The 13,798-nt window shown below is 42.8% G+C and overlaps 1 protein-coding gene across 1 annotated transcript in view; it reads left to right on the forward strand.

Annotated features, from left to right (window-relative positions):
• Positions 1–1,368: 1,368 nt before the first annotated feature.
• The window catches only part of EPHA4 (EPH receptor A4), a 184,667-nt gene continuing 172,237 nt past the window's right edge, over positions 1,369–13,798 (forward strand). Inside the window, exons 1-3 of the mRNA XM_054982282.1 lie at positions 1,369–1,474; positions 4,175–4,242; positions 8,978–9,641. Of these exons, the coding sequence (XP_054838257.1) occupies positions 1,384–1,474; positions 4,175–4,242; positions 8,978–9,641 (823 nt within the window). The 5' untranslated portion in view covers positions 1,369–1,383. The remainder of the gene's footprint in view (positions 1,475–4,174; positions 4,243–8,977; positions 9,642–13,798) is intronic.

The following is a 13,798-nucleotide window of genomic DNA, read 5'->3' on the forward strand; positions in this document are numbered from 1 at the left end:
GCCCCATCCACGAGGGGGAAAGAAAGCAAAAGAACCCGCGAAGGCAAGCTACTGTGTTGGCTGCGCCCCGCAGCTTTTCCCCAAAGGGAACTCCTCGAGTATTGAGAAGGAGCAGCGGGAGACGCATTGTCTTTTCCTGCCAAATCTCCCGCAAAGCAGGCTTGCTTTCAAAGCGGGAGGGCGCCGGAGCTGGGGGAGTCCGTCCGAATCATCCGCAATGAGCCGCACGGCTGGATGTCTCGGAGGACCCCCCTCTCCGAAGAGATCCATGTGGATGCCGCAGATCCGGCAGGAGAGATAGGGAGGCCGCCTGGATTCATGTATTTTCCAAAAAGAGAAGGAGGCCGGGGCGAGGATTGTTGCCGTTCGAAGAACCATTTCCCAGCAGTAAGCCCATTTAATTCAAGGGAGGTACTTCTGAGTAGATCTACTCAGGCCGGCGCCCGGTGGCTCTTCAAAGCCACCTGCTTATCACTGCCCCATTGTGCTGCTGGCTTATCAGAAGTTTCAGAGCCCCTGCATGGATCAGAGCGCGCCCGCTCGATCTCTGCGTTGGAGACATTCTTTGAAAGAAACCGGATTAGGTGAGGAGCCGATGGCGCAGCCGGCCAGTCGCCAGACAAATGCGGGCCCAAATAACTTCTGGGTGCCTTTTAACGCAAGCACGATACGACCGGAGGAGGGGGGGCGGGGGGAAGGGTGCTGTGCTGGCTGCATTAAACCAAAGGCAGGCAAGGGATCGCCCCCGCCTCTCACGACCCCTCTGGCTGCGCCTGGGTCCCTTTCCTCGAGGCAACTGGCGGGTGGGAGGCAGAGGCAACGAGGGGACATCAAGCAGATGCCCTTTGCAAATCCATCCCGTTCATCAGCGTGTGTGTGTGTGGGGGGGGGGGTAAACCAACAAGAACAACACGCCAAGGCAACATTACGCTTCTTTATTATCCTTTTAAATATGGATGCTAATTTCATTTTTGCGCATTAAACTTTCCCCGTGGTAATCGTTTCCTTCCTAAAGAATTAGATCCAGGACGTTGCTCATTAGCTTCCAAACGCAGAGCCGCAAGCGGGGCCAAAGAAAGAGCCAGTCTCGGAGACTGCGAAGAAACCCGTCGGGGAAGAGAAAGCTCCGCTCCGTCACCGGCCGCTCGCCGCGATCAGGAGGAAGGTGCGGGGGAGGAGCCGCCAAAGGGGCGTGGCCGAGCCTTGGAGGCGGGGCTCGGCCGGCCAAGGACTGCTCCGAGAGGCGGGCGGCGTTGATGGACGCGTGGACGTCACCGGAGGGCCCCGCCCCCTTGGCAATGTCTACAGCCTGCTGCACTCCCCATTGAAGCATTTATTCCACTGGGATAGAGGAGTTCGGAGCGGCGCTGGCACCGAAAAGTCATGGCCGGGATGGTGCATCTCGCCCTCTTCTCGCTCCTCTGGGGGGTCTGCGAGGGGGTAACCGGCTCTCGGGTATACCCCGCCAATGAAGGTGAGTGGGGCTCCCGGGCTGCTCCCCTCTTGCCTGGGGCTGGTTTTCTTTCCGGGGGGGAATCGAGGAATCACCTGGGACCGAGCGGCGCAGGACGCGCTCCCGGGCAGCTGCAGCCGGGCCGGCAGGACAAAGTTGAAGGCGAAGGGACGGAGTACTGCGCGCCCGGCGACCTGCGAAGTGGAGCGCCAGAAGCGCTTGGCTTGGCTTTCCAAAAGGTGGGGAGGGGGCTTTGCAGCGCTCAGTGTCACGTCGTCCCTCAACTGGGCTCCTCCGGAGGGGCGGGCAGGAGTTCGTCAGAGCGGGCTTTGCTGCGGGCGCAACCCGCGTGCCACCTTGACCTGGATTTCCACCGTGTCACGTTTCGGCGGAGCCACCGGGGACTGCGGCCGGGTAGGTCCGCTTGTGCTCCTCCGCGAGGAGAAGCCCCGCTGGCGGCCGGGAGGAGAGCCGCTCGGATTCGGACTGCGCCACCCGAAAGTTGGGCGCTCCTGCCGGAATGGAACTCCTGCTTGCTGGACGTCCCAGTCTCCCTCCGGGCTGGCTGCTGCGCTCTGGGCTGGCGCTTTTCCTATCGTGACTTTCTCCCCGAAGAGGCCTGGAGAAAGACGCCTCGGTGCACCGTGAGCCGGGCTGTTGCGTAATCGGGAACACGCGCCGACACACACACACGCGCACGCTTGACTCGGGTCTCGCCCTTGCCCGGGGGCCAACGTGCCCATTCCCCCCTTCCAGAAAGGACGGTCACATGTGTGCGTGTGTGTGGTGCCCTTTTTTAGGTAGCTCCAAGTGACAAGCTCGCTGTTAGTGCAACCTGTTCGTTTTCTCATTTGAAAGGTCTGAACAGTATCCAGCGCGCCACAACAACGCTGGCGATACACGGTTTAAATTCGGAAGTGGAAACTCAAGGACATTTTCGAATGTATTTGTCGCTGACTGCCTGTAGCTGAGAGAGATTGACCTTAAAAAAAAAAACCCTTCTCTCTCCCTCTTTGTTTTCCATTATCTTTCTCATCTCCATCCTTTATTTATTTATTTGGTCTCATTTGTCTGTTTTTCATTCATCCAAAGGGGCTGTAGCAATAGTGCTCTCTAGTGTAGAAGTGGTTGGGGACGGCTTTGTTGCGCCTTGTAAAAATAGTTCGACGGTCTTGGTCTTCTGAAGGGGTGTGGGGGGAAGTATACTGCACAACATTTTCTGGATTATCTTCTCTGGCTGAGAAATCGGATAAAAATGCGACTTTTTTTTTTAAGGGAGTCCTTGCTTGCTGTAGTTTCAAACTCTTGACTTACGATTTATTTAGAACTTGTGGTTTTCTAGGCTCTTCCTTGGGGAAAGGCTGAGTAGCTGAGGTTTCATTGAATCTGTCTCGGCATCTTTAAGTCAAATCTGCACCAGGGGAGCCATCTTTCACTCCTAACACCCCCTCCCCCCAGCTCTCACTCTGCCTTTAACAGGGGTCTTGGGAGGTGCAGAGAATTCAGCACTGAGCCCTAGGACAAGCTGTTCACCTTGCGTTTTCCTCTTTTGTTTGCAACAGAACCAGCCCCTTTCACTTCTCATAAATGCAGTTTCTCATCTGTAGCTAGAAAAGTGAGCTTGGGGAAAATTTTTAAAAAGCAAAATGAACCCACTTCTCTTGCAAGTGCTTTAAACACCTAGAAAGTGGGAACGGCACCTTAACTTCACTGTTTATAGTACACCAATTTGAAATATGCGCAGTGTCAAGCTCTGCATTGCTTGGGCCTGTGATACTCATTGAGGCATTCCAGAAAGATGTGCATTTTGTTAAAAGAAGTGATAAACATGATAGTTGTTTACAAGTCAAATAAAGGGCCATTGTTATAAATCAAGTAAATCAAAGGGTAGTTGTTACAAATCAAATAAATGGACTTTGCAAAAGTTATCTGTCAGATAGTCCAAATGTTAAATACCACATTTCTTACAGGTATATATAGCCACAGGTAGATATAGTCAAAAGCTCTTGTCTTCAGTTTTGTATACAAAATGAAATTAGAGTTGAATAAAATGACTAGCAGAACCTTGTCAATATTTCTGTGTTGTCTGGCTTGTTTTCTTTTTTAGCTATTTTCTAAATGGAAACTGTTTCCGTTTGGGTTAAGGGTTAATTGTTAGAAACATTACCTTTGGAACCTCTTGTTTACGTTTAAGAAGCCTGGCATAGTAAGGAGAATAAGAAGTGAGCCGAGAAGTCCTCAGTTTAAACCTTCCTGAAGTCTCAGACTCAGTATGTTGCTATATAGGGGACTTGCTATGCCATACTGACTGCAATTCTGACTGCAATTCTGCCTGCCTTACAGGACTGTTGTCAGGTTTACTGAGATATGTGAAATGCATGGGAAGAGCTCTGTTGGTATCAGCCCTGATCCAGAGACAGGTCTTAAGTTGCGAAGTAATGCAGCATAAGTGCCTTCTATGAATTACAATGGGCTTTCAGTGTGACTTCTCTGGATCAGGGCCACTAAGCATTTCAAGAACTCTTACGATGTGCAGTTAAACAAAGGCTATGCTAGTAATAATACTGGCTTGAGTGTGAAAAAAAAAGTTTTGATTTAAATCTCAGTTGAGTAGGAGCTTCCTCTTCACATATGGAAACAGTCAGGTAAACGGTTTCTGTAACTCAGCCTGGGTTTTGGTAAATGGAAATTAATATTTATATATATTTTGCTTTTTTGCAGTTACCTTGTTGGATTCCAGATCAGTTCAGGGTGAGCTTGGGTGGATAGCAAGCCCGTTGGAAGGAGGGGTAAGTTCCAAATCTATCCGATCAAGATGCTAAAGATGGGGGGATGATTAGTAAGTTTTTGGCAAATCCGAATAGCTCGATTATTGTTGATTGTGGTAGGAAGGTCAGATTTCCTTTGTGGTTTATGTTGCGAATTACACTTTGTTGGAGAAACCTTATACTCCCCATGGATAGGTCTGTCATGAAATAACCATAAACTGAAAGGGTGGAAAGGGACTCTAAAAATCAGGAATTTAGTAGAAGAATAATACCTATTTTATAACTAAATGCCACGAGGCAATGCTTCCTGATGACTAAAGGGAATCACACCTGTTTCTGTTAAAGAAATGTCTCAGTGAGGTTGCATTTCGACTTAACTGTGACCCACTTTTTAAATGAAGGAACTAAGGGGGGGCTAGGATATATCTAAGCCATTTCTAAAGGTGTGATTCATTCACTCAGTGAATTTATTACCACACACTTTGACAGAATTCTTCATTTCCTTTTAATGTCTGGAAAAATGTCTGATTTCTTTAGGGAAGGCGTACGGAGGGGAGGGGGAACATTATACAAAGAGAAGCAAACCAAGTGCTTGGGTTAATCCGTTGCTGAACAGGGAATGTTTAACACATTTGCAGATTTCGATGTTGGGAGAGAACCGAATTGCAGCTTTCTTAGCTACATGTAGACCTTCACACTTAATTTAGCAATGGTTTTTGGATGGTAAGCATGTGGCCAGATGCACAGTGGTGTTGAGGGGTTGCTGAGTATGCTGTAATTCTAACTGACAATGTTGGATAACCAAAAGTACTCAGCATGTCATAGGCTCAGGAGTTTCATTAATTACCACCTCCCCCAATAACATTATTTTCACTGCCACACACAGTGTGAATATTAAGGAACTATTGTGGGGGGGGGGAGGATATTCGAGCAATGCATGCATGATTCCCAGCCACATTCAAATGCTCTCAAATCCCTTTAAAATTAAATGGAAACCTCTTCTGACTGTGCTTAAAGACAAACAATGCATACCTAAGTAAGTCCAAATAATTAAAAAGCAAAGTCTTGAAAGATTACCAGACATGTAATAAACAGAAAGGCAGATTCTTTCAATGTGTTAATGAAATATATACTGTAGTCCAACATTTTCTTTTTCCTATAATTAAAAAAAAGAAGGGAAAGAAATAGTGGCAAGTGGAAGGAATGTGAGGCTGTTTATTTAGTGATGCATTATGCATCAGCTCTGAATTGGTCATATCATGGGAAAATGGAGTATTGTCCTACCCCTATTGTTGCTCTGCCTGAACTTGACTGTAGTCAAGTTGTGCTCTGCCTGTGCACTCTGTGGTGCCCCTGGAACTGTTCTCCCCCCTCAAGAAAGAGGGATTGATTGGCAGGCCTCTGCCAGTGCAGACAGCACACATTCACTGCTGATTGCAGGCAATTGCCGTCCTCTTTTGACAGTGGAGAAAGGTACAGCTTTATCTGCATGAAAGTCAGGCACCTCAGTTAATCCTATACCCTGGAAAGGTCAATGAACTCCTCCTTCCGTTAGGGCACCCAAGACCATCTTCTCTGTAGTTTCAGATACCTCCATTTTGAATAACTCTGTAATTTGACATTTTAGTCAGCAAAAGAATTCATAACGATTTCCTCACCATGTATGTGTGTATCTCTGCCATCTATAATTTCACTTACATCTTCTTTTCCCAAGTTTGAGGAGTCAGTGTATAGTGTTTGGGCATGGCTAGTTTCCCAGTTGTGTGTGCACGTGCTCCATTTTTAAGCTAGCAGTGAAAAATTCAAGAAGCACCGTCTGTCAGCAAGACTGAGTGCTTGGAAAGCGCTTTATTATAACTTCATATGCGGCTGATTTCCCTCAAAGCATCAGAAAGAGAACACTTCTTTCTGTTTCTTCCCAAACGCCAGGAGACATAGCCTTCAAGGATCAGTTCTGCTTTCTTTTTATATCGTCTGTAGCCTACTGTATGCTGCAAACTCCCTGTTTTATAGATCCAGAGCAGGTCATTCTTGAAGTGTGAAGTATTTTATGTGTTAATATGAGATGCCGGAGATAAAAATAGGCCATTTGCCTTTGAATAGCGCTATTACTAAATCCATAGCAGCCCTAGAGGAATAAATGTCTAACGTTATAAATTTAATTAATGATTTACCTTTAAATTCACAGTTGAAAGGAAATCTTAGGTCTGGAGTGCTTTAGTGAGGATTGTTCAGCCATGGGAAGAGTTGGCTTTAGAAAACCCAAAACAGGGAAAGTGGGGTGGGGGAAGTGTTGCCTTTGACCACACATTTAGAGTTGTTGCAAATAATAATTTGCCATGTGAAACTCCTTGTGTTCATTCGTTTAGCTCTGCCTCATTCAAGGAAACTCTGAATAAAAGCTAGAGGGGAGAAACAATCTCAACCAAAACTCTGAGGAATTTTGCCAGTGAGAGTCTTCCGATTGTGACCTGTGTGCTTTTTCCGAGGCTTCTGTCAGATTTAGAGCCAACCATATAACGAAGTCTCCTTTTGTGGAAGCATGCTAAAGGAAATCTCATTGACAATTCTTATTTCCTTGTCTTTGGTCTCTCCCCTCAGCCCCCACCCCGCCTTTCCCTTTCCCTAGAATGATAAAGGGAATGCAAAGTGATGGATCATAAAGGGCAAAATTGTAACACAATACTGGTTTCATGGCAGTTGTAAATTAAAGAGCTCTTGTCTGTTGCGGGCACCATATTAGTGTTTAACATTGATAGATGGCTTTCCAGGGTTCCCTGTTATCAGTGACACAGGTTGACACACAGACTATTGATTTATTTCTCCCCCCTCCTCCTCTTTTGAATTCACAAGTATCTCTGGGCAGTAACTCAAATATTATCCTCTTGACTCTGGTGACTCTTAGTGTTAACTGCTATAGATCTATAAACAGATCTAGCAATCCTAATTTTTTTTCAACTGCTTGCCCAGTAGGTTAATGGCAGTGGACAGAATACATCAAAGTGTGGGCTGGTCATTATAATGTACAGTCCCATTTTCACAAGCCTGCCAATAGTTCATTGCCTCTGCAAGTTACCTTCTAAGATCCTCTGATTTCTAAACATAATTTTCACATTATTTGTTGTAGGGATTGGAATCTCGGCTATTATTTTACAAAAATAGATACCTCCTTCCTTTGAACTTTAATTCAGCATAACGATGCTTTTTTTTCTCAAAGAGGAGACAGAAGAGTCGCAACAGTGGCTTTCTTTCTGTATCATGTGATTTACATAATCTCATTTAACATTTTTCATAGCTCCTGTTGACCATTTCCACTCATTCCTCGCTCTCATGATATGTTCATTATGCCCCTGCCAGAACACTGCTTGATACATATGGAATCAAATTCACTCTTAATCAAGGATTTGTTTTTTGTGTCTTGAGTAGTTTTTTTTGTTAAAAAAAACCAGACTAAAGAATCAGCACACACTTCAGAGAGGCAGTCCAGATTTCTAAGACATCATTGCTATTCCATTAGAGCCATTAGTGTTCTTTAAGAATATAAACTGGCTGTCTTGTCTTAAGGTGTGGGAAGCTAGACTGGCTTAAAACTAAAACCCTGTATGGGAACCAAATAAATGTTAGGTGCAGTAAGATCCACTCATTTCCCCCCCTCCCCCCACTTTCTAGTTTTAAAGAGCAAAGTCCTAAAAGTGGTCATCTGTCATCCCTGGCTATTTTAATAGCTTAGGCCTCCATTCAGGTACTGCAATGGGTTTGAAGCTTATTGGCGATAAAATATATGCTGTTGTCACTCCAAACTAAAGAGGGTTCAATAATTGGGAAAGGCTGTAACGAGCCATAGGGAGGAGATTTGGAAAGCGCAGAGGAGCAGTGAACTTGTGTAGTATAGTGTGTTTGTCAGCATGAGGTGGGAAATCAAGTCACAACAACTTCAAATGTTGTTGCTTGCCATGAAATTTCAAGCCGCCTCAGGCAAACTTTTATTCTTGCGCTCCTAGATGCATCCCTCCCCAGCTTTCATGTGGATATAATTTTAACCTACATTGAAGAGTTCTGAGTTGATTTACGTGTGTCCTAGCACTCTTCTAAGTTTAATGACTTCAGTGGACTTAGAAAGGAGTCATTCTTTTTTTATTTGCATTGTTAGTTCATTTGCTGTATTCTGCAACAGATGAGGTATAAAAAACTCTGTGTTATTCTTAGATCCAGAGGAGTTAGCCGTGTTAGTCTGTAGTAGCAAAATCAAAAAGAGTCCAGTAGCACCTTTAAGACTAACCAATTTTATTGTAGCATAAGCTTTCGAGAATCAAGTTCTCTTCGTCAGATGCAGTTTGGATCATGCATCTGACGAAGAGAACTTGATTCTCGAAAGCTTGTGTTATTCTTAGGATTTTGTCATAGGGAATATTTGCCCGAGTGTTTTTAAGCACCTACTAGTGTGGTCCAAACCTGTTAAGATCATGTTACACTTAAAATATTATACAAGATTGTTGGCGTATATGCCATTTTTTTTTTTTTAAAAAGCCAGCTCCCTGAGAAATAAAACTAGTCTGAACTAAAAGCGTGTTGCCTCTTAGGAGGTAGCTTTGTTTGTTCAGCTGTTTGAAGTGTCCTATGTAGCTTTTCTTAATGGCTTTTGTATAAATGGAATAAATGAAGCCAATTGGAAGACAGGAATTAAATTCTGCGGTGCAGGTTTGATTATACTTTTCACACTGTCACATTTCACATTTATTCCTTTGGTTCTTCACAGTGGGAAGAAGTGAGCATTATGGATGAGAAAAATACTCCAATCCGCACTTATCAAGTCTGCAATGTGATGGAGCCAAGTCAGAACAATTGGTTACGAACTGATTGGATTCCCCGTGAAGGGGCTCAGAGGGTATATATTGAAATCAAGTTCACACTAAGAGACTGCAACAGCCTGCCAGGTGTCATGGGGACTTGCAAAGAGACTTTTAACCTTTACTACTATGAGTCAAGCAATGATAAGGAGCGCTTTATTCGGGAGAGCCAGTTTGCTAAGATTGATACAATTGCTGCTGACGAGAGTTTCACACAGGTGGACATTGGCGACAGGATCATGAAACTCAATACTGAGATACGTGATGTGGGGCCATTGAGCAAGAAAGGATTTTATCTGGCTTTCCAGGATGTAGGGGCTTGTATTGCCTTGGTGTCTGTCCGTGTCTTCTATAAGAAGTGTCCATTGACGGTCCGCAACCTGGCCCAGTTTCCAGACACAATCACTGGGGCTGATACGTCCTCTCTCGTGGAAGTTCGTGGCTCATGTGTCAACAATTCTGAAGAGAAGGATGTGCCAAAAATGTACTGTGGGGCAGATGGTGAATGGCTGGTACCCATTGGCAACTGCCTGTGCAATGCTGGGTATGAAGAGCACAGTGGAGAATGCCAAGGTAGGGCCTGTCACAATGCACAGTTCATTAGGGCTTGGTATACGTAATTGAATCAGAGATGAGAGTCAATGGACTAAAGCCAGTAATTAACAATCCCTGTGGGATACAATGGGACAGAGGGATTTAATGAGAAAGTCCAGCAGTTCCAGGTGGCAGGGCTAAGGAGAGTATAATACTGACAGAACAAATGGCACCTCCATAATCAGCAGAAGGCAAATCACATTTTCTATTAGGGGATGGATTAGAACTGGCTTGCACCAAGCCACTTACATCTGAATGACTGTATAAGCCAAGGATCTGAACTACCATATTTTAAAGAACGGGATTCCTATTTTGCTTCCTCTTTAAAAAAAAAAACTGTGTTACAGCTAGGAAATCCTTTACAGGTTAGCAGCAGCAGCAGCAACTAACTTTTGTTGTTGTTGTTCTTCCCCTTCGTGCATGGTAGAAGACAGAGCCTTCTTTTTAATTCATTTAACCTCATGAGAAGTGTAGCTCTTTAGAGTCTCATTTGAGATTTTTTTGCACTAAATAAGCTTTGAATGTGTGACATGGCTGCTTTTGTGAAATATTTTCATTTCTCAGAAAGTCTCTGTTGTTCTTTTTACAAAAGGCGTGCTAGGAGACTAAGAAATGCAAAAAGTCATCTGTCCCCCCTCCCCCATCTCTATCCTCTGCAGAATTAGGGATTAAGAATAGTATAAAAGGCAGCTTACTTTTTTTAAAAAAGAAAAGAAACAAAATAGATTTAAAGCTCCCTTTTGAACCCCTGTGATTTTTAGTGATGCATTATCATGAGTTGATAGTTTATTACCAATTATAGATTTGATTACTTCCTTTAATTGTGTTCAGGATCAATCTCTGAGGTTTTTTGACAAATTAATGGATCTTTGTACATATTGCTGAAACAAGACTGAGCTGGGTCTAGCAATACCCGGTCTGATTGATTTTAATTGAATTTTGCTAAAAGTAATCACTGAATTAAGTTTTTTTTAAAAAAAAATGGTGAAAGATTTAGCAGAACAATCACCAGCTTGTTTTTTTTCCGCAGTCAGTGTCAAATGGCAGATTCCTCCCACCCCCAAAAGCAGATTCTGCTGAAATGGTCTATTGGATCATTTCAGGACAACATGAAGTTCATTATTATGCACTGAAATTAAAAGAATTGGCAGGAAAGCACCTCCAAGCACAAACATCTTCCTTTGCTCTCATATTTTCATCAGACGTGTAAATGTCAGTGGGCAAAGGAGGGGGAGGGATGATCGCAGCATCTTCTTGGCTACACAATTATGAAGGGTTGGTGTGAGAATTGAAAAATGAATAGCATCATGACAGGGCACCACATCTACAGTAAATTATTCTGTCTCTTGGAGTGGGCAGAAGCTTGGGAATCTTTTGCGCGTCAAAAACAAAAGTGTTCCCAACATGCAGATGACGTGCTGAGTCGATGTTCTTTAGGAGACTGTGTTAAGGGAGATTTTAAAAAATTGTTTCTTTATATGGAAAGCAACCATCCCTGGTAGGTTTTAGCTTAAGCTATCAGGAAAACGGTGGAGTAAAACATAGATGTTTCCCCTGTTGCATAGAAAAGACTTTGCATTTTGTTTCAGTGGGGTGCTGCAGCCGTTATTGGCTAACCCTGATTGATGTAGAATTAAAACACTTCTTAGTCATTGACCCACACATTATTAACTAATCACATGGCAAACAGAACACTGTGAAAGAAATCACTGATGATGTTTCAGAGAAAGGAAATACAGGAGAAGCATTTTTCCCCCTTGAAATCAGTATCTTAAAAGTACCTGGAAACTCTCTGTTAAGCTTTACTGGACTTATGAAAACTGATTATTCACACCTCAAGTTAATGACAAATCCTGATGAGATCATATATAAAGGGGAAGAAAGGAACCTTTGTCTTTTGTGTCTCTCATTATAAAACAGCCTATTAAAGTTTTTTGCACACCAGTAAGCAGTCTTGAATAGGTAAGCCATCCCATCAGTTGTTGTTTGTGGTCTCCTTGTAAAATTTCCTTCTTCCTTCCAATCCCATGACAAAACCTTTTCTTCTCTTTTTATGCCCTCCCAGAGTTCGAGCTTTTCTAGGAATTGCTTCTTAATCATGGTAGTTTCTGAGCATCCACACTTTTGTTCCTTGCAAGTTGGCTACCAAGACATGTGGGTTTTGGGCACAGAGGCTTATCTTGTGTTTGGTTATCAGTTTTGTTCAGCAAAAAAATTGCTTGTCTAAATAACTTATGAAAATAAAGGCTGTGCATTTTTATGCTGTGGAATCGGTTGTGAACAGGTTCCACCCCAGTTGTTTTTCAATGTGCTGACTGTGGCAGGACAAATGCCAGAGGAGGTCAGAGGTCCTTCACTTCCTCATCCATCTTCCTCCTGTGATCCTGAGGTCAGAGTTAAGATTGATTAAGATCTTAGAAGCTTGACAAAGGCTCAGTGGGGCAAAAATGAGCAGGGTGTATGGTGAGGCTGAGGGGATTCCTGTTGTCTAGAGATCTAACACTGCTCATCTGTGGGGCTCTTTGCAACCTTGGGGACAGGCCTGCATTTCCTCTTGGGGTCTTTTTTTGGTTTTTACTCCAGCAGTGTATGCTAATTGAGGCCCAAATAAGAGAGCGGGAAGACATGCTGAGACTACCAGGTGATGCCTAGATGGTCCCCAAAGCAGCTGCAAGTTCAGTCAGCCTCCTGATCTTGAACATTTTCTGGACATGGCTTGTGTGGGTTTGTTTAAATTCTGCCTCTTGGTAAAGCCACTCAGTGTTAAGGAAGGAGAACGTGTGATTGAGGTTAAAATAAGTTTGAACTTGATGAGTGGTCTGAGCACAGAAAATTATTCTGTTAAAATTTTGGGAGTTCTGGAATGGCAAGAAATACAAAGATGTAGAAATAAAAAACAAGGGTTTAAAGTCAGTATTCTAAAACCTTTTAAAACAGGAATTTCCGTACATAGCGCTTAAAATGGGTGTTCACATTTTGAAGCCACCCTCTTACATATCTAGTTTCAAATAGAAAGAAAGGGAAAATATACTTGGTTTTACAACCAATTTGGTAATAGCTAGTGTTTTGTTTTTTAAAAAAAGGTATGGGGAATATTTTTAATGAGACATGAAATTGCCTTAACTTAGACACACATCTCAAGGTCAAGGCAATTACTTGGTTTAAGACTAAATCTAGAATGGGTTGATTTTTCCTTTGCTCAAATGTATTGTTGTGATGGAAATGGTTTGGTTACACGTTAGCACAATATGGTTTTGATTTATATTAAGCAATTTTCTTATCAAAACAACAAGATGCAGTTTATGGGGAAAGCAAAGAAAATATTAAATCAGGCAAATATGTATGTGATGCTGTGAAACTAGTGGGCTGAAATTTTTGTGTGTGCTGTTTTAATATCCGTGCACCATCAAATTTAGATATTTTGGTTAGGGTTTGGTTCCAAGAGTTTTTGTATTCTGCTTGATTTCTGGACCAAGCCAATTAGGAGAAAATCTAACTATGTTTTAAAATATGGCTTGGGAAAAACCCCTCTATTTTCATATTTTGATTTTTCCTTCTGTATTTGATAATAGGATCTATAATCTTCAGTGATATAAATGATATTAAATACTCTTATTTCTCTGGCCTTGAGTAACACTTTCATTGTCCCCCAAAACGAAGAGTGATTTTAATAGTTCTTTAGTTTCTTTCTTTATGTTGCCTGCTGATTTACATTTTTTTTTTGAAATTTGGATTCCTGCAGATCTACCGATAAGTTTACAGGTTTGTTACAATCAATGGGTATTGCTCATGAGTAATTTTTGAAACACTTTCTAAATGTTTCCAGTGCAGGAAAATGTGTCATATAATTTGTTTTTTAAAGCTGAAATCTGGTTACTGTTGATCTGAGCAACAGGCTAAGTTGGCTAATTAAAAAAAATCCATTGTGTGTGAAAATTTTAATGTGTTCTTACAGGTGTGAGAGTCAGTCTTTTGAGGAATTATGTGGACAAATTTTAATGTTAAAAATCTTTATGAAATTAAAACAATTTAGGAAAAATGAACAATAGCAAAGTACTTCTAGCACAATCTTGAATGAGCTGCATAGAAAATTGAAGTCAATAGGATTTCAAGGCTGTAACTCTATTTAGGATTCC

Source organism: Eublepharis macularius, chromosome 6, assembly GCF_028583425.1.
Source record: "Eublepharis macularius isolate TG4126 chromosome 6, MPM_Emac_v1.0, whole genome shotgun sequence".
Taxonomy (NCBI): Eukaryota; Metazoa; Chordata; class Lepidosauria; order Squamata; family Eublepharidae; genus Eublepharis; species Eublepharis macularius.